The 21,182-nt window shown below is 44.4% G+C and overlaps 1 protein-coding gene across 1 annotated transcript in view; it reads left to right on the top strand.

Moving 5' to 3' along the window:
- LOC134583516 (intelectin-1-like) overlaps nt 1–21,182 on the top strand; it is a 97,121-nt gene that overhangs the window by 20,367 nt on the left and 55,572 nt on the right. Inside the window, exons 2-3 of the mRNA XM_063440452.1 lie at nt 14,984–15,063; nt 20,425–20,490. Coding sequence (XP_063296522.1) covers nt 15,006–15,063; nt 20,425–20,490 — 124 coding nt within the window. The 5' untranslated portion in view covers nt 14,984–15,005. The remainder of the gene's footprint in view (nt 1–14,983; nt 15,064–20,424; nt 20,491–21,182) is intronic.

The raw sequence follows: 21,182 nt of genomic DNA, 5'->3' as shown, positions 1-21,182 counted from the left end.
AACCTATTATTTACATGAAATGACTCTAGCATGGATCTTAATAATTCAATAACCTATATCCCTGTCTTAACATCATCCCAAAAAGCTAACTCATGCGGTTAAGAAGAAATCACAGAAACCAGAAAAAGGTCAAAGAAAAGGGTCAAAGAACAGGCTAACTCTCATTAAACATATACTTGAAGAGAAAAACTACAATGTTAAAAAGAATGAATCACTCAAGGAGGACATTGGACAACTCAATAGAGAATAACTTCAATACCCAATACCCAATACCACAGCACTAAAAAAGCCGACTTAACAGCACCTTTTGTATTAGAATTCACAAACAAGACCAACAAAATGAAAAGCATAATAAAGCAAAACTATAGGCACCAAAGCAACTTTAGCTTAATAGAGTGGTGTTATAGTATATATAATGGCCCTGCAGTCTTACTGCTAAATTCTCTGCCATTTAAGAGTAAAATGACATTGTTTATGCAGCCCTAGTAACAACTTCCTGCATGTGGCTTGCACAGCATTCTTCCTGCAAATAGTTATCTAATGTTTAAACTACAGTTATTGCACAGTCTGTTTAATTTAGAATGCATTTTCTCCTGCTCTGTTAATAGCCTTCTAGACTCTGCAGGAGCCTCCTGTGTGGGGTTAAAGTTTTGAGAGCAAAAGATGAAAACATCTAACGCAAGTTAACCTTTTTAAAATTAAACCAATGTTTTCATGCAAGTCACAGTCAGGGGAAGTGTGGCTAGGGCTACATGTGCAGAAGAAAATTTAATTAATCCTTAAATGGTAGGGAGGCTGCATGGGGCATGATCTATACACAAAAAATACTTTATTACGCTAAAGTTGTTTTGATGCTGATAGTGTTCCTTTAATGACTGCCAAGGCAAATCACTGCAGATTTGTTTTAACACCACTCTTGTTATAACCAGACTCTTATTAAAATCCCCTACTCAGTACTTGTCTAGAAAATGCAGTATTTACATTACAGCCTAGTGATAACTTCACTGGGCACTCCTCAGATGGCTGTTAGAGATGCTTCCAGGGTCATGGCTGCCTAAAATGCATCCAAACATTCAGTTTCTCCTCCCTCTGCATGCAGACACTGAACTTTCCTCATAGAGATTCATTGATTCAATTCATCTCTATGAAGAGATGCTGATTGGCCAGGGCTGTGTTTGAATTGTGCTGGCTCTGCCCCTGATCTGCCTCTTTGTTAGTCTCAGCCAATCCTATGGGGAAGCATTGTGATTGGATCAGGCTACCACTTCTGATGATGTCAGCAGACTGCTTTTTTTTTTTTAGGCAAACAGCATGCAGATCTACAGCTTCTGGCTTGAATACATTAAGCTTTTGCTATATTTATGGAGGCATAAGGGGCCCAGGGGGGCTAGATGGTGGTGTTAACACCACAGGGTCAGGAATACATGTTTGTGTTCCTGACCCTATAGTGATCCTTAAAAATGGATAAGCATCCTCATAGGAAAAGTAGCTACAATGATAGCCATCACTGATTTTGAGAAATATAGCATTAATACTCATCATTACAGAACAAATCTAACCCTGAATACATCCAACCAGACTTGTCTTAATCTAATGAAATAGGAGCTGATTGTTTTTTTTCCTACCAAGATGGTCTGCTTTGTAACTTATAAAAAATACAGGCTATTAAAGAAGCAGTTTTATTTATATTAATTCAGTTTTATTTAGATTTATATTCTTGAGGATGATGTTACATTTGAACCACAAATGCAGATATAGTTGTGCAAATAGGGCTACCAGATACATGTTATCCTGTCCTTCAAGTACTTCTTGATGCTATTGGGCTATTGGGCTGAAAATGCAAAATCATGTGTTGCAAGAATGAAATCAAATTGTTAAGAAGAAAAGTGACTATAGTCACCTGAACAACTTTAGCTTAATGAAGTAGTTTTGGTGTATAGAACATGCCCCTGCAGCCTTACTGCTCAATCCTCTGCCATTTCGTAGTTAAATCCCTTTGTTTATGAACCCTAGTCACACCTCCCTGCATGTGACTTGCACAGCCTTCCATAAACACTTCCTGCAAAGAGAGCCCTATTTAGGCTCTTTATTGCAAGTTCTGTTTAATTAAGAGTTTCTTATCCCCTGCTATGTTAATAGCTTGCTAGACCCTGCTGTATGTGATTAAAGTTCAATTTAGAGATTGAGATACAATTATTTAAGGTAAATTACATCTGTTTGAAAGTGAAACCATTTTTTTTTTTTATGCAGGCTCTGTCAATCATGGCCAGGGGAGGTGTGGCTAGGGCTGCATAAACAGAAACAAAGTGATTTTACTCCTAAATGACAGTGAATTGAGCAGTGAAATTGCAGGGGAATGATCTATACACTAAAACTGCTTTATTTAGCTAAAGTAATTTAGGTGACTATACTGTTCCTGTAAATAGGAACAATGAGTTCACTTAAGTAATTAGTTCACTAAATCCCTTCCTGCAACGTATGAATTCTAAATACTACAGAACAGCACTATTAATGCACAAAGGATCTGTGTGATATGTGTCCAGATAAGTACAATTTTATGGCAGGACAGGAGGCTTCATATTTGATTTACCTTCTTTACTGAAACCTCCAGCAGCAAAGAAACAGTTAACATAACTTTTCAAAACAACCAATCAGAACAAAGCAACAGTAGTATAAAACCCCTAAGCAGGCTCTTCCACTTCCTCTTTCTTTGCTGCTGCCTCCAGGTGAGCACTCACCAACTCAGAGTTGTCTCTGCTCTGGGTTGTTTTTTATCCTGCATGCTGCTTGTTTATTTAATCAGTCTATTTACTAGGTTTAGAACCACAAGCAGAAATGGGATACGGCTGTACAGTCTATGGAGGGAACATACAAAGAAAAAACAATAGTGTAATACAGTATATACAGTGAATAGTGCGCTTTAAATGGATGCACTCACGAGATAGTGGAGATAAAAGGACCTATTGCTGCACTTTTAAATTTTATTTCTATGGTGTTGTTTCACCTTTTTAAAGAAAATAAAATTACTAATATTTTCTACTACTACTCACCTGGAGTCCTGTGTCCCATTGGCTGCTCGACATTTGCAAAGGATACCAGTATCCCTCCACATATCCTGGGGAGGCACCTTTGAATGCTCTTTTATCTCCACTATCTCGTGAGTGCATCCATTTAAAGCGCACTATTCACTGTATATACTGTATTACACTATTGTTTTTTCTTTGTATGTTCCCTCCATAGACTGTACAGCCGTATCCCATTTCTGCTTGTGGTTCTATACATATATTACGATCGTTTTGGGTGGATAACGATCCTGGGAGGCTACAGATTGATTGGAGTTAAGTAATTTACACGATATTAACACTTAGCAACGGTGTTGTTTTGTTTGTTATTTACTAGGTTTGTTTAGGCAGCTTAATTGCTGGATTTATTTAGGCAGGGTTCTTGCTGGATTTGTTTTAACAGTTTGTTTGCTGTTTTTATCTAGGCAGTCTATTGCTGGGTTTAGCTAGGCAGTTTATTCTGTGTTATTTCCTAAACCACTTCATGCTATGTAGCTGCTGTACCACTTGTTAACATATATTCCTGTATTTATGCTATTTATATGATAGATTCTGGATACTGCTCATTAGTGATGTCGCGAACACAAATTTTTCGGTTCGCGAATGGCGAACGGGAACTTCCGCAAACGTTGGCGAACCGGGCGAACCGCTATTGACTTCAATGGGCAGGCGAATTTTAAAACCCACAGGGACTCTTTCTGGCCACAAAAGTGATGGAAACGTTGTTTCAAGGGGACTAACACCTGGACTGTGGCATGCCGGAGGGGGATCCATGGCAAAACTCCCATGGAAAATTACACAGTTGATGCAGAGTCTGGTTTTAATCCATAAAGGGCATAAATCACCTAACATTCCTAGATCACAATGTCCTCAGAGACCCCGATACACACTGACACAGAGCAGAATAGTGACTATTCCCCCTACATAGGGTCACTTGGCAGATATGGATTGACACCTGTCCTCAGAGGCCCTGATACACACTGACACAGAGCAGAATAGAGACTGTTCCCCCTACATAGGGTCACTTGGCAGATATGGGTTGACACCTATCCTAAGGATCCCTGATACACACTGACACAGAGCAGAATAGAGACTGTTCCCCCTACATAGGGTCACTTGGCAGATATGGCGTGGTCGTGGGAGGAGGAGGATGACTTTCACCTCTTCCCCTGTTAGATTCCCGTTGTGCTGTGACATCACCCTTATATGCTGTGTAAAGCATACTTTTTAATTTATTTTGCAAATGCTGCATCCTTTCCGACTTGTTGTAATTCGGTAACATTTTCACCACTTTCTGCTTATACCGGGGGTCTAGTAGCATGGACACCCAGTACAAGTCGTTCTCCTTCAGCCTTTTTATACGATGGTCCCTCAACAGGCACGACAGCATGATGGACCCCATTTGCACAAGGTTGGATGCCGAGCTACTCATTTCCCGTTCCTCCTCCTCAGTGATGTCAATGAAGGTATGTTCTTCCCCCCAGCCACGTACAACACCACGGGTACCAGATAGGTGACAACGAGTTCCCTGGGATGCCTGCTGTGGTTGGTCTTCCTCCTCCTCCACATTCCTCCTCTGACTCCTCTTCCTCACAATCCTCTTCCAGTGAAAGAGGATGGAGTAGGAGGAGTAGAGGAGGTGGCAGCAGGCCTGCCTGCAAGTCGTGGCGGTGTCACCAACTCCTCTGCAGAGCCACGCATTTCATGCTTGGCAGCCGTCAGCAGGTTTACCCAATGCGCAGTGTAGGTAATATACCTGCCCTGACCATGCTTTGCAGACCAGGTATCAGTGGTCAGATGGACCCTTGCCCCAACACTGTGTGCCAGACATGCCATTACTTCCTTTTGCACAATCGAGTACAGGTTGGGGATTGCCTTTTGTGACAAGAAATTCCGTCCGGGTACCTTCCACTGCGGTGTCCCATTAGCTAAAAAATTTTTGAACGCCTCAGACTCCACCAGCTTGTATGGTAAAAGCTGGCGGGCTATTAGTTCGGACAAGCCAGCTGTCAGACGCTGGGCAAGGGGGTGACTTTCTGACATTGGCTTCTTAGGCTCAAACATGTCCTTGACAGACACATGACTGTGGGCAGATGAGCGGGAACTGCTCAAGGCGGGAGACGGAGTGGCGGATGGTTGAGAGGGGGCAAGGAGGACAGCAGTGGTTGACGTGGCTGAAGATGTTGTACCAGGAGCAGGATGGCGGCTTTGAGTTTCCGTGCTGCTTGTACTCATGTGTTGATCCCATAGGCGTTTGTGATGTGCGATCATGTGCCTACGCAAACCAGTTGTACCTAGGTGGGTGTTGGACTTCCCACGACTCAGTTTCTTTTGGCACAGGTTGCAAATGGCATCGCTGTTGTCAGAGGCAGACACACACAAAAAATGCCACACTGCTGAGCTCTGCAATGACGGCATTCTGGTGGTGGGCACAGCATGCGTTGATTGGCGTGCTGTCGGGCTGACCACGGGTGCCGATGCATGCTGTCTGACTGTGCCACTAGCTCCTTGCGACGACCTCCCCCTGCTTCCATCTCGTCTCCTCCTCTTCCTCTCTGTCTCCCCATCTGGACTTTCGTCCTGTTCCACTTCTTGCCGAGCGGGCACCCACGTGACATCCATGGACACATCATCATCATCAACCACTTCACTTGTATCTGACAACTCAGCAAAGGAAGCAGCAGCGGGTACATCATAATCATCATCACACCGTATGTCCATGTGTGTAATGTTACCTGCCTGAGACATATCCCTGTTATCTACATCCTCTGGCAATAATGGTTGCGCATCACTCATTTCTTCAAACGGATGTGTGAATAACTCCTCTGACAGATAAAGTGAAGCGGCTGTAGTGCTAGATTTGGTGGTGGCGGCAGGCGGGTGAGTGGTATCTTGAGAGGTGCCCGAAGCTAAGCTGGAGGAGGATGGTGCGTCAAGGTTCCGAGCGGAAGCTGTAGAAGATTGGGTGTCCTGTGTTAGTCAGTCAACTATGTCCTCAGAACTTTTCAAGGTCAGGGTACGTGGCCTCTGAAAACTGGGCATTATTCTAGGGCCAAAGGGAATCACAGCACCATGACCACGATGGCCCCTGCGGGGTGGCCTGCCTCTGCCTGTCATTTTTTGGGGGATTAGTGCAAGCTACTGTGAGACCAGATATGAGTGGCACTGTGCAGTGGCAGAGGTTGGCAGAGTACACGCTGTAGGCCTGACACACCCGCTTGAAGACAACTAACTGCTATTCAATCTAGAACAGTGAAAATGTTTTTTTCTTTGTAAAGGCACGCTATAGAGACACCAGATATGAGTGGCAAAGTACACTTGCAGAGGTTGGCAGAGCACACGCTGAAGGCCTGACACCCAGGCGCTTGCAGACAACTAACTGCTATTAGCTTACAGTGAAAAACGTGTTTTCTTTTTAAAGGCACGCTATTGTCACACCAGATATGAGTTGCAAAGTAGACTGGCTAGGGTTGGCAGAGTACACGCTGAAGGCCTGACACACCAGCTTTAAGGACACTGACTGCTATTAGCTTACAGTGAAAAACTTTTTTTCTTTTTAAAGGCACGCTATTGTCACACCAGATATGAGTGGCAAAGTGCACTTGCAGAGGTTGGCAGAGAACACGCTGAAGGCCTGACACCCAGACGCTTGCAGACAACTAACTGCTATTAGCTTACAGTGAAAAACTTTTTTTCTTTTTAAAGGCACGCTATTGTCACACCAGATATGAGTGGCAAAGTGCACTTGCTGAGGTTGGCAGAGTACACGCTGAAGGCTGTGAGCCTGACACTGTGAGCCTGACACAGAAGCTGGCAGACAACTAACTGCTATTCAATCTATTACAGTGAAAAAAAATTTTTTGTTTTTAAATGTCAAGCTTAAGCTATTGTGACACCAGATATGAGTGGTGTCACTGGGCAAGTGGGCACAGTATCCACTGTGAGCCTGACACAAAAGCTGGCAGACAACTAACTGCTATTCAATATATTACAGTGAAAAACATTTTTTCTTTTTAAATGTCAAGCTTAAGCTATTGTGACACCAGATATGAGTGGTGGCACTGGGCAAGTGGGCACAGTATCCACTGTGAGCCTGACACATAAGCTGGCAGACAACTAGTCCGGTCTCACCCACCGAGCTGCCCTACTGCCTGCTGGCCAGCCTTTCCTCTCCCTACATAAGAAAGATAGCCCAATATTTCAGCTATCCCCCTACTTGCTGTGCCTGTCTCACATGCTGCATATGCAACAGATCCTGGATAGCAGGATCTGTCCCTGGCACTCTCACAGCTCATAACTGCAGCTTACTATGATGTCTGATGCTATGTGACTAGGTTCTCTATCCTAGCAGTAGACTTGCCACGCTTTTTTACTAATTAAAGGTGAATCTCAGATTTACAGGGGCATGTTACTGCTCAAATAAAAATCATTGTTTAACAAGACTATGCCACATGTGATATATGCTAATCAAGTCTTTCTCTTAAGGTTCAGTCTTTCTCTCAACAAAAATTATATGGCCTGTTTTCAGCACCTAGCTCCCCTGCCTAGGATTTGCTCCCCTTCCTGCAAGGGGCTTAAATTTTTCCACTATATATACACTTCTAAAATGTATCCTAATATAATACCTGAGTGGTCTGTAGATGTGAGTCGGCTTCTAGCTGAATGGACCCTTCTATCCCTCAGGGGGGGCTAACTGGCCCCACATAAGCCCATTTATTACGGGAGGTGACCTTCCCACCCCGTCTATATTTCTGGGACTCTACCCGCTACTGGTCCATAATAATGGACGTGTGACACCATTGTGTGCTGGGTGACCCCCTCCCTCTGGCAACATGGCTACCAATGAGTACCCTGCTGGCACTACGACGTCCTGTAGGATTACTGCTGAGGGTGACCCCCTCCTGCTTCCTACACTAATGCTCTGGATGTCCTGTTATTATCATACCGAGGGGAACCCCTCCTACAGTCTGCACTGCTGGACATGCAGCGTCCAGGTATTCCCATAAAAGAGGGTACCCCTCCCACCAATTGAGCTACTGTTCTTACAGTGCCCTGCTATACGCAGATACTGAGGATGACCCCCTCCTGTGGACTACTCTGCTGGACCTACAGGGTCCTGTTATAACCATGATGAGGGTGACCCCCTCTCGCTGACTGCACTACTGGGTGTACAGCCCTCTAAGATACCACACTGAGGGTGACCCCCTCTTACCTACAGCACTGCTGGATCTGCAATACCCGGTTATGGTTATATGAGGGTGACATCCTCCTGCTGTCTGCACTGTTTGACCGGCATGTCTGGTTACTTTATTATACGGCTAACCACTACAGAACTGCTGTACCTACAGTGTCCGATTATGTTCAGACTGAGGGTGACCCCCTCCCCTGCTGGCCTATACTGCATGGTATGCTTGTGCTTGTTGGGTGACCCCCTCTTGCACGCTGGGTTACCCCCAGCTGGCCGCACCAGGTATCACTCCGACAATGTTACCTACGGCAGTTATGCAATCATGACTGAAGGACAAATCTCCCGTACCCAGAAGGTCACTTGGCCAGTCCTGATGCCGCCCCGCTGAACTGACTGCCAGAAACCGTCTGTACCCTACCGGGGACACTCCACTGTCCATCCTAGACACTACACTAATAACCCCTGGTACTCGTTGACTAACGGATGGATTCATCAAGAGGATCAGTCTTCATGACGGAGTCCAGAAAGGAACCCGCAAACACCTAACATCGGGTTTGAACTCTATCCGGTACTAACCACTGGATGTTGATGACACACGGACACAGTCGTTTCCTCGGGACGAACAGCGCGTTACAGCTTGGAAAGCGGAGAAGACTAAATTCCCATTGGGAATGGACCGATATGACTTATAGGTATCGCCTAGTTCGTTTCTACCCCTGAGAACCGCAAAACGGCCCCTGTCCAAGCTGGACATCAAACTGACGGATTTGTCATCCTGTTTCCGGGGTTACCCTCACGTACAAATTGAGCTGACACGTCTCTATTCATAGGTTTCCCCTTAACTAGCCACAGAGGTCTCTTGGATCGTGCCCAGACTCAGGATCAAGGTTGCGGAACCTTGGACCGTTCAATGAGGGATACGCATGACCTAAAGAGGCGTCCATTCCGGAGTTGCCCTGCTTGGCGACGGGTGCGGTGGAGTGGACTCCCGCCCCATCCCCACGCTACATGCTCCCAATGCATATGTCACCTGTTGACACTTCGAGACGGAGGGCACTCATCCCCTCAGAGAGCTGCTCGGCGTGGACAATTGGTTCTCTCCCTCAACTGGACATATGAGTAACCCGCATGGATTTCCCCATCAACATGGATATATTGAATCTTACTCACTCCCAGTCCACTCAGTTTCTGGTCTTTCATGGAATATTCGGTCTAGGCGGTGCCCCGCCTCCCGAGGACCAAGATGTCAGTCTTCAAGAAAAATACCAAGCATATGCTCTCCAATCCGCAGGCCACACTTAGGGGCCCAACCTGGTCGATTGACCGGTCGTTATTCGCCATGGAGGCCATACCTCCAGGATCCGGTACTATCAGCTATCCAACATGACGCTTTCTCGGGTCTTCGGCCTGGTTACAACCGAATCATGTGACCTTCGGACTAAACTCTTCTAAAACTTAATTGATGACTCCGACATAGGGGGTCCTGGCCTACCTAGGAGTTTGGGACCCCAACTAACCTCGGCCTGAAGTCTGGAGGAGGGACCTCTTCACACCAACTGCATGGAACTACCTGCAGGTTTGTTCTCCTTTCGCAGCTTCCCCAGGGGAAAGTAGTACTGCTTACTACCTTCCAGCATTGGACTTATCAACGGTTGCCCACTACGGACTGCAGTCAGATCTCACGTAGGATCACTATCTATAGCGTCTGGACAAGTAGTCGTCATTTGTGACAGAATGTCTGGAGGACGAGACACTCAGGTGGCGGACGGCTTCACCCGACCTTGGAGAGACCCCAATGATTGGTTGCCTCACCCTCCAGGGTCTCAAGTACTGGCATGATTACATTCGGTGCGAACCGCCATACGGAGCGGTTCTCCAGCTGGCTGGCGGACCCTCGGCGAGGAACACGTTTTCCAAGCTTGGTCTCCCTCGGGGCGTACGCATCCTGTTTACCTACAAGATACTTTGGGCTTTGCTTCAGACCGAATTCCTGGGAGTGTCGTTTCACCTGGCCACACCACTTCGGAGGAGTCCTCCGTGCTTTCCCCCTTTTTGCTGGAGTTTGCCATGGGAAGGCAATCTATGACTCCCTGTCTCTTAATGTCCCGTGTGGGATCTACAGGGGTAACCTGCCATGACTGGTGTCTGGAGAGATGTTTGGGTCCCTATGGCGGTCCTTATCATGGCTGTCCCCATTGTCTGGCTGAGTTGCCCTCTCAGGGTAGGATCGTATGGGCCATTCAACTAGTGGATGACTCATGTGCGTTTTCGCAAGATTCTGGCATCGGTAAGGATCTCTTGGCCTGCAGTCTACCAGGTGGAATATACCTTACTGGAGCCCTATCTCTCGCTATTCCTCATTTCTAGTGGTATCGTGTGTTCTGCGTTCCTTGAGGAATGACCTGATGATAAGGACTTGCCTTGCACCAGTTTTTCCGCTTACGGTTTTCCCCAGTACATCTTGTATTTCATCGCGTTCTGACGTCATGGTTTCGACGTAATGTCTTCCTTATTGCCATTCGGTACATCGGCTTCTGCTCCACACATATTTTATTTCTATTCTTCCTCTGGGTCGTACCCCTATCCTCTGGATAGGCCACGGCTCTGTTGACAGGTTGTACACGACCATGTAGATCCAGGATCTGGTTCTTTCGTCTGTCTACTCATGGACAGCTGTTGATTTCTACGTACGCCCATTTTGGACTGTTTCTGCATCTTCGCTTGCCCATTGGATTTGGTGGATCCTCTCATTGGCTGACCTTGAGAGTTCCTCTGGGACTCTTTTAGTTCGGGGTGCTGTCATCTCAACATCTCCCGAAACCGTTGGGTCCCTTCTACTTTTTCTCTACTCCTCTGCTTGGTTTAGGGAATCTGTTTTTTCCATTCTCCTTTTATTTCAGTCCTCTATCTCATATTGCTTCTGGTTCTACTATTTGGGCATTAAAATTGCAAATATGAAGCCTCCTGTCCTGCCATAAAATTAGAGATTATTCTAGCCTCAGTGAGGGAATAATCTAAATTTTATTAAAGACAGGAGGCGAATATTTCACCCTCTTTTTTTAACGTTCCCTCCCTGGATTTGAGTCTTATTCTATTATAATTATTGGGGAAATTGTTATGTTTTGTGGATGCATGGCTTTACATATAAAGGTTATTTTTATCATTTAGTGATGACTGTCCGTGTGTGTGTTTTATTCATCATGTTTGTGTTGTAATTATGTTTAGTCAATGCCTTTTAGTTTAGGTACATACTAGATACTAGGTCTTCATAAGATCTGTAGACTTTGTTTATTCATCAGGTATTATGATGTGCAAGTGATGTCTGGATGTGTCTGCTACAAGGTAGATTTGTTGGTTTCCTTGCTCTCCTGCTCGACCTCATCAAAGAAAGAGCAAGTGGAAGAGCCTGCTTAGGGGTTTTATACTACTGTTGCTTTGTTCTGATTGGTTATTTTGAAAAGTTATGTTAACTGTTTCTTTGCTGCTGGAGGTTTCAGTAAAGAAAGTAAAGCAAATATTCGCCTCCTGTCTTTAATAAAATTTAGATTATTCCCTCACCGAGGCTAGAATAATCCCTAATTAATCTAGCAAAAGGAGAGCACACACTCAGGGAGAGGAGGGATTCATAATTAGCAAAATTATGAGAATAAACAAGTCAAGTTAATATGAATCTACAATTTAGGCTTCACTATGACCCAGTACAAACAAGGTGACACTCATTCACCAAGTGATCACTCCTTTAGATCCTAACTCATTGTCCTTGTCTCTTCTCAAATGTCATGCAAGATTCTTAGTAATGTGAACATGTAGTTAAAAGGTAATTGCAAACATTAAAAAATAAATAGATTAGTTAATTTATTGAATTATATTTAGACCCTCCTTCATCTACAATAAAAATAAATTTTAAAAAAGCTAGCTGTCTGCATCTGTAATGTAGTGCTGGGACAATCTCTTGTGGGACCACCATGCCTGGTGATCATGGTGCAATCCAATGCTTCTCAAAGAGGAGCTTTGGGTACTCAGAGTACTCAGGGCAAGCACACCATTTGCAATCCAGATAAAATGGGTGAAAGTTTAACAATCCTCCCTTCCCCAGCGGCAATGTCATTGTCAGGGGTCTTTACGTATTCTGCAAAGTCCCCAAATGGTGACAGTGCCGCTGTACCCTTGTACTAAAAGTTTATTGGCAAAAAAATAATGTATGTGAATGCTCAGTGCAATTGACAGTTGCTGTCATGATTTGACAGTGGATGTATCTGCAAACTAGTACTTCTTGATAATACATAAAGGGACAGAAGAACAGCTGATTTTGCATTTGTCAGGGAGCAATACTGTCATAGGTTGCCAAAGGGCATTTTAACAATTTAGTTTGTTTGCTACATAAACAAGAAAAAAAAATTAAAAAAGAACACATTGCTGACATTTATTTAGATAACATTACACTGCAGACAAATAGATATTTTTGTATTGTGATCAAGTAACCACATCATAAAAGGGAAGAGTGAATTGAAATTAAGTGCTTTGGGTGACTTTAGTGGTCTTTTAAGCCCTTAAAGGACCACTATAGTGCCACGAAAACATACTAGTTTTCCTGGCACTATAGAGCCCTGAGGGTGCCCCCACCCGCCAGGCTCTAGGGGTTGGAAGGGGTTAAACTTACCTCTTTCTCCAGCTTTGGGCGGGGAGCTCTCCTCCTCTTAGGCTGAAAGCGCATGCGCGGCAGGAGCCGCGCGCATTCAGCCAGTCCATAGGGAAGCATTCACAATGCTTTCCTATGGACGCTGGCATATTCTAACTGTGATTTTCACAGTGAGAAGCGCGGAAGTCCTCTAGCGGCTGTCAGTGATACAGCCACTAGAGGCTGGATTAACCCATTTATCAACATAGCAGCTTCTCTGAAACTGATATGTTTATAGAAACAAGGGTTAAACAAAAGCAATTCTGAAATAAAAGCACATTAAGCTGTACTTGTTCTGGTGCCTATAGTGGTCCTTTAAGGACCAAACTTCTGGAATAAAAGGGAAACATGACATGTCACATGTGTCATGTGTCCTTAAGGGGTTAAGGAAGTTACTCTTCAAAGTTCTGACATTTAAAGGGACATAATAGTCACCAGAACAAGTACAGCTTAATGTGCTTTTATTTCAGAATCATTGGATCAACCCCGATTGAATCAAGAGACGCACCCAACATCCCAGGCAGGGATTGTACCACCTCCCTCGGTGTGTTTATCTCATTTTATATCCAAGTATCCATGAGGATCCCCTGAGTTGCTGCTCCCTTCATATGTTCACATCCTTTCTCTGACCGAACAGGAGAGACTCCGGTTTTGATTCCTCTAGCTGCCTTTATAACCTACATTACGGGTGCTAGAAATTCATCTTTATGTGGATTGTTTTTAATCATATTGGAAAAGAATGTGTATTGTGTAAACCAACACCACTTTATTAAGCCCAAATAGATGTTAGCATTAAAAACTGGGTTGCTGCTTGGTGGATTAACTATTACTGTAAAGATGTGTTTCACTTTAAGAAACGCTACACCGCTCACTTAACAAAAAATGGGCTTTTAAAAAGGATTCTTCAATTATGCTATTTCTACCAGTAACATTACACTTGCTGTAGAGCACACTGGACTGAACACACTCAGAAAAGTAATTTTCTTTCTACAGTTAAAAAAAAAAAAAAAAAAAAAAAAAAAGAAACTGGCACACTCCGCACAGCAGTGGTACTAAAACACACTGTAAAACACAAAACAAAAAAACATATATTTTTTACAGGTTTTAAATATATTTGCCCTCTCCTCATTGTCATTAGGGTGACGGGGGTAGGTAGGGAGTTTCATTTATTTTAGAGGGTGGCTAGGGGATTGGAGACCACTATCCATTTAGGAGCATACTATTATTTGGAGGTAAGACAATGACATGTCCGCCCCTCCTATTTTAAAAGTAATTAGGGTCCCCACTCTAGTATTAATATTAGGGCCCAAACCCGACACCCAAGTGAAGGGCAGGGTAAGGGAAAATAGGTCCTAACTCTTTATTATTTATTTTAGAGCCCATACTTGCCACCCTTGAGAGGGGCTGAGAAAGGGTATAATAGATTCTCCATTCTTTTGATAAGAGGCCACTCCCACCAGATCCCCCCCCCCCCCCTTTGTTATTAATATTAGGGGACCCACTCAGATGGCAAATGGAGGGATTTAGAGGTTTATAACCTCCATTACAGCAATAAAATTTTTATTTTTTCACTTGTGTAATGTGGCTGGCTTGCCTTGCGCTGTGAATGATCATTTTCAATCTTACCAGATGCATTCGGTTTATCTTTGGCCGCCATATGGGCGTTGATTCCAGTGCTGTAAATAAACTATTACTGATTTTCCAAACTCATCCGAACGATTTTACAGAATCGGTTGGACTGACAGAATTCTGACTGCGTTTGGTTCTAGTAAATCTTAATTGCCTATGTAGTCAGAATTAAGTCATTTTTACGACTGTTTACTGATTAACCCTGCCAGTAACTGTCCCCATTCATCAATCATCTTTTTATTCACCTGGTTATTTACCTGTTACCATAAAACAGAAACACTGAAATAGTCCTCTCAGTGTGCCACACATTGACACAGGTAATAGGATCACTAAAGTTGTTTGAACATTCAAAAAAGTTAAGATTTGGGAATATGTATAATATATATGCTGCATATATTGAATATATTCAAGATATTTCATTTTCAGATTGCTGTATACATAAATCAGGATGTTGCTGAAAATACTGTTGTTGGCTACACTTACTATAAAGTGTTCTGAAATGTGTGGTAAGTGTCCCAGTTTCATATAACAAATATTTGTCATCTAAACTATGTTTCTTACCTACTTATTTCTGCTTCAAAACCTCTTATAAATCACGGTGGAGTTTTAACATTTATTTTATTTTATTGTTCTAAGATTTTTGATAGTAGTAAACTAGCAGACTAATTAAAGCACGGCTCAAAATTTTCGCTCGCCTACCAGCTATGAGTTAGTGAAAATTCAGTCCTGATGAGTTCCATGTTCCATGGACCTTTCAGGCAAACAGTGGCGAGTAATTCTTAGGTCTGTCTACTGGTGTAGGACTTGAAATATTGAGCCCTGATTTTTGAGTTATTTGTCCTCTGTACAATAACCATGTTTTTTTTTCCTTTAAACTAGAAACATTAACCATTATAGACTCTAAATTGTTGTCAACTTCTTCTCAACACCAAAAAAATAATAATTATCGCATATGCCATTATAAAGATCAGAGCAGATGGTAAAATATATAGAGAGTGAGGTCTGTTAACTGAAAAACAAACAGAAAAGGGAATATGACAGGATGCAGAAAAAAAGTGGTTAAAGGACAGAAGAAAAGAATGCTTTCCTGCAGGCACAAATGATAACTGAGCATTGCCTGGATTTCACCAATGGGTCCATATACTGGACATGTGGAATGATGTCCACCCACGCACACAGAACTAGCATCCAAGACTTTTAGTAGAACCTGGAGAAACAGACAAGGTGAGCCAGCAATGCCACCAGACCTTAGTATATTATAGTCTTCAGAACCCATTCTTCTTTGGATTTGTGATGGAGGCATTATTTGTTATGAAGGGTCTACAACCCTGTAATCCATCTCTGATTTTGGCCAAACAACTTATTTTAACCCCTTAAGGACACATGACATGTCTGACACGTCATGATTCCCTTTTATTCCAGAAGTTTGGTCCTTAAGGGGTTAAAGTAGTGATCCATTTACAACTCTGTATAAAACACTAATATTTGTTAGAAGATATTTATAATTGAAAATGTGTATACAGGTGATTCTGGAAAAATTAGAATATCGTGCAGAAGTTCATTTATTTCAGTAATGCAACGTAAAAGGGGAAACTAATATTTGAGATAGGCACATTACATGCAAAGCAAGATATTTCAAGCTGTGATTTGTCATAAGTGCGATGATTATGGCTTACAGCTCATGAAAACCCCAAAACCACAATCTCAGTAAATTAGAATATTACATGCAATCAATAAAATAAGGAGTGTACATAAAACAATATCGGGCCTTAGTATAAGCATGTATAGGTATAAGCATGTAGATGGACTCAGTACTTGATTTGGGCCCCTTTTGCAGCAATTACTGTCTCAATGCGGCATGGCATGGAAACTATCAGCCTGTGGCACTGCTGAGGTGTTATGGAAGACCAGGATGCTTCAATAGCGGCCTTCAGCTCTTCTGCATTGTTTGGTCTCAGGTCTCATCTTTATGTGGCAATGCCCCATAGATTCTCTATGGGGTTCAGGTCAGGCAAGTTTGCTTGCCAATCAAGCACAGTAATTCCACGGTCATTAAACCAGGCTTTGGTGCTTTTGGCAGCGTGGGCAGGTTCCAAGTCCTGCTGGAAAATGAAGTCAGCATCCCCATAAAGCTCGTCTGCAGAAGGAAGCATGAAGTGCTCCAAAATCTCCTGGTAGATGGCTGCGTTGACCCTGGACTAAATGAAGCAAAGTGGACCAACACCAGCAGATGACATGGCTCCCAAAATCAACACAGACTGTGGAAACTTCACACTGGACTTCAAGCATTGTGCAGTGTGTGCCTCTCCATTCTTCCTCCAGACTCGGCGTCCTTGGTTTCCAAATGAGATGCAAAAGTTGCTCTCACAGAAAGGAGGACTTTGAACCACTGAGCAACAGACCAGGTCTGTTTTTCTTTAGCCCAGGCAAGACGCTTCTGACGTTGTTTGTTGTTCAGGAGCGGCTTGACAAGAGAAATACGAAATCTGAAGCCCATGTCCAGGATCCGTCTTTATATGGTGGCTCTTGATGCACTGACTCCAACCTCAGTTCATTCCTTGTGAAAGTCCCCAACATTTTTGAATGGCCTTTTCCTGACAATCCTCTCCAGGCTGCGGTCATCCCTGCTGCTTGTGCACCTTTTTCTTCCACACTTTTCCCTTCCACATAACTTTCTATTAATGTGCTTTGATACAGCACTTTGGGAACATCCAACTTCCTTCGCAATTACCTTTTGAGGCTTTCCCTCCTTATGGAGGGTGTCAATGATGGTTTTCTGCGCAACTGTCAGGTCAGCAGGGCCGGACTGGCCCACCGGGATACCGGGAAATTTCCCGGTGGGCCGCGGCACCTGGGGGCTGCAGAGGTATGTGCCACCGGGTGGCCGGTCCGGTGGCACACTCAGAGGGGGCCGGCCGCTTTCTAGGCTGGTGCCGTCGGGCCGGGTGGCAGCCTCGCCGGTCCGGCGGCACTTCTAATGCTGAGGACGGAGGAGCATGAAGGAGGAGGGAGGAGCATGTCTCTGTACCATGCTCCCTCGCGGTTCCTGTGCTGGGAATTGTGGGAACCGCGAGGGAGCATGGTACAGAGACATGCTCCTCCGTCCTCAGCATTAGAAGTGCCGCCGGACCGGCGAGGCTGCCACCCGGCCCGACGGCACCAGCCTAGAAAGCGGCCGGCCCCCTCTGACTACTCTCAGGTAAATGGAGGGGATGGAGCACAAGGGGGAGGGGGGTAATATTGGGGCACAAGGGGGGAGGGGGGTAATATTGGGGCACAAGGGGGGAGGGGGGTAATATTGGGGCACACGGGGGGAGGGGGGTAATATTGGGGCACAAGGGGGGGTAATATTGGGGCACAAGGGGGAGGGGGGGTAATATTGGGGCACAAGGGGGGAGGGGGGTAATATTGGGTCACACGGGGGGAGGGGGGGTAATATTGGGGCACAAGGGGGAGGGGGGTAATATTGGGGCACAAGGGGGAGGGGGTAATATTGGGGCACAAGGGGGGAGGGGGGGTAATATTGGGGCACAAGGGGGAGGGGTGGTAATATTGGGGCACAAGGGGGAGGGGGGTAATATTGGGGCACAAGGGGGAGGGGGTAATATTGGGGCACAAGGGGGGGTAATATTGGGGCACAAGGGGGGTAATATAGGGGCACAAGGGGGGTAGGGTAATATAGGGGCACAAGGGGGGGTAATATAGGGGCACAAGGGGGGGAATATAGGGGCACAAGGGGGGGGAATATAGGGGCACAAGGGGGGGTGTAATATAGAGACACAAGGGGGGGTGTAATATAGAGACACAAGGGGGGGTAATATAGAGACACAAGGGTTGTAATATAGAGACACAAGGGGAGGGGGGGGAATAAAACAGAGATAGGGAAGAAAGAAACAGTGGGAGAATAGAGAGAGACAGAGAGGGAGGGAGAGTGAGACACAAGGGGAGAAAGAGATGTTAGAGAGCAAGAGAGAGACAGGGAAAAGGGGGAAACAGAAACAGAGGTGAAGAGAGATACACAAGGGGAGGGGCGAAAGAGGCAGAGGGGGAAGAGAGTGACTGGGAAGGAGAGGGGAGACATGGACACAGAGGAGCAGTGAGGGGGAGAAAGAAACATAGATGTGTGTGTGTGATCCAGGGGGGGCAACGGGCAATTGCCCTTTCCCCCCCAGGCTGGCACTGTCCAAGCACCATGTGCCTTCACGGACCGGAGGGGAGATCAGAGGTCTCCCTCCCTGTTCTGGAGGCACCATGCAGGCAGCCGGCAAGGGAGGGAGGAAGAGAGGACCCGGGAGCTCAGCCTGCAGCTCCTCCGGGTCCTTCTTGCGCGAGTACAGAGCGTTGCCGCGGTTACAGTGGCAACGCTCCAGCTCTCGCGAGAGTGAACTCTAGCGCTGGAGCAACGGGCTAGAGTTCACTCTCACCACTGCGACCTCTAGCCCCATACACACACCTAGCCCCCCCCATACACACATTGCCCCACACACACACACAGGCACCCAAACACACATTGCCCCACACACCCTACACACTGAACCTTTCACACAAACTGCAGCCCTCACACATTGCACCACTGCTCCTATACCCTACTACAGCCCCATATCCCAGCAGACCCCAGGTAAGTTGTCAAACTGTTCTTAAACGGTTTGACTACTTACTCTGGGAGCGGGTCCGGGCACTCCTGGCACCATAACCACTACACAGAGCAGTAGTGGTTATTGTGCATGGATTATTTCTTTAAATCTATAAGTGCCCCTCCCGAGATCAGGCTCTGGATCCGCCACTGGTGTGGGTGTATATATATATCTATATCTATATCTATATCTATCTATCATGTATATTAATGTGTGTATTAGTTTTATATATATATATATATATATATATATATATACATATATATAATTATGCCTATTATATTTACACATATATTAATGTACATATATATATATATATATATATATATATATATATACGTAATACACAGAGAAATGTAATTGATATGTACCATATGTAATGAGCAGATATTGGCCAAGTCTTGTTGCTAGGTGCATACTCCAGCACAATAACATATTTAAAGTGAAGAGCGCCCCCACAGGACTTCAAACTAAACAAGATACCGTCATTTTTTACAGTTGTGCCCTACATACATTCACCATTTCAGTCCCATTACCAAGCTTTCCTTAATATATCATGGTAGTTGGACTGAAACATTGGTTATATGCAAAGGCACGTCTGCTTAAAATAAATCTGCACTCTTGGTTTTTTTGAAGCCTATATGTGCTTTTTTTTTTTTTTTACATTGGAGTAATAATTTTTAATCTTAAATTATCTTTTCTAACGCTGTATTTGCACATTATGCTGGCGTGACGCATTATGGGGCTGGTAAATAATTTTTTTCCAGGGCTGCTTTTAATTCCCAGTCCGGCCCTGCAGGTCAGCAGTCTTCCCCATGATTGTGATTCCTACTGAACCAGACTGAGAGATCATTTAAAGGCTCAGAAACCCTTTGCAGGTGTTATGGTTTACTTAGCTGATTAGAGTGGGACACTGTGAGCCTATAATATTGCACCTTTTCACAAGATTCTAATTTATTGAGTTTGTGAATTTGGGATTTTCATTAACTGTAAACCATAATCATTACACTTATGATACATCACGGCTTGAACTATCTTGCTTTGCATGTAATGTGTCTATCTCATATATTAGTTTCCCCTTTTACGTTGCATTGCTGAAATAAATTAGCTTTTGCACAATATTCACATTTTTCGAGTATCACCTGTATATCTAATATTTGAGAAGCTCTCCAATTCTGTTTTAAATACATTTTAATGCATATAACATTATTGCAATTATCTTTTGTATCCAAGGTTACTCCTGTGAGAAAAACTTTGGCAGCTGTAAAGAAATTAAACAATGGGACAGAACAGCTAGAGGTATGTGATGGAGATAGGCCAGATACTGTGATTTTCTAGAAATGTTGTTATGTAATCACCAAATGAATGTTAAACGGACAAGGGCACCTTTTTTAGATTAATAGATCAGCAGCTATTGAAATTCATGTTAAAATATATCAGTTTTCTCACAATGGGTAAAAAATATAGAGAATACTTCGAACATTCGAACACAAATTATACATGACCAAAATTTACATAGTAAACACCATTTCTTCATCACAACATATATTCCTCTTGTGCATTTTGTAGATTCTCTGCACTTTTCCATCCCACAATATCCATATTTAAAACTGGTGACTATAGTGCACTTTAACCCCTTAAGGACACATGACATGTCTGACATGTCATGATTCCCTTTTATTCCAGAAGTTTGGTCCTTAAGGGGTTAAGTAACGGACCGCCTGGCATCCCGACCAGGTACCTCCATCTATCGCTGCTTCCTAGTACTTGCGAGTACCATACTCACAGCACTGGAACACCATAACCAACGTAGACCCCATGAACCGCCGCAGCTTGGTTGGGGTCTTGCAGTCCTCCACCCACCCTGGACCCAAGACCGGGGTCCAGCTTCCAGTGGGTAGACCTCTCCTAGTCCAGAGAGCGTAGCAGAAACAGGGGACAAACCTCAGCACTTCTGCCCACAGTCGCCGTGGCTTGACTGGGGCCCTGGA

Source organism: Pelobates fuscus, chromosome 13, assembly GCF_036172605.1.
Source record: "Pelobates fuscus isolate aPelFus1 chromosome 13, aPelFus1.pri, whole genome shotgun sequence".
NCBI lineage: Eukaryota > Metazoa > Chordata > Amphibia > Anura > Pelobatidae > Pelobates > Pelobates fuscus.
This window is presented reverse-complemented; position numbering and strand designations above follow the sequence as displayed.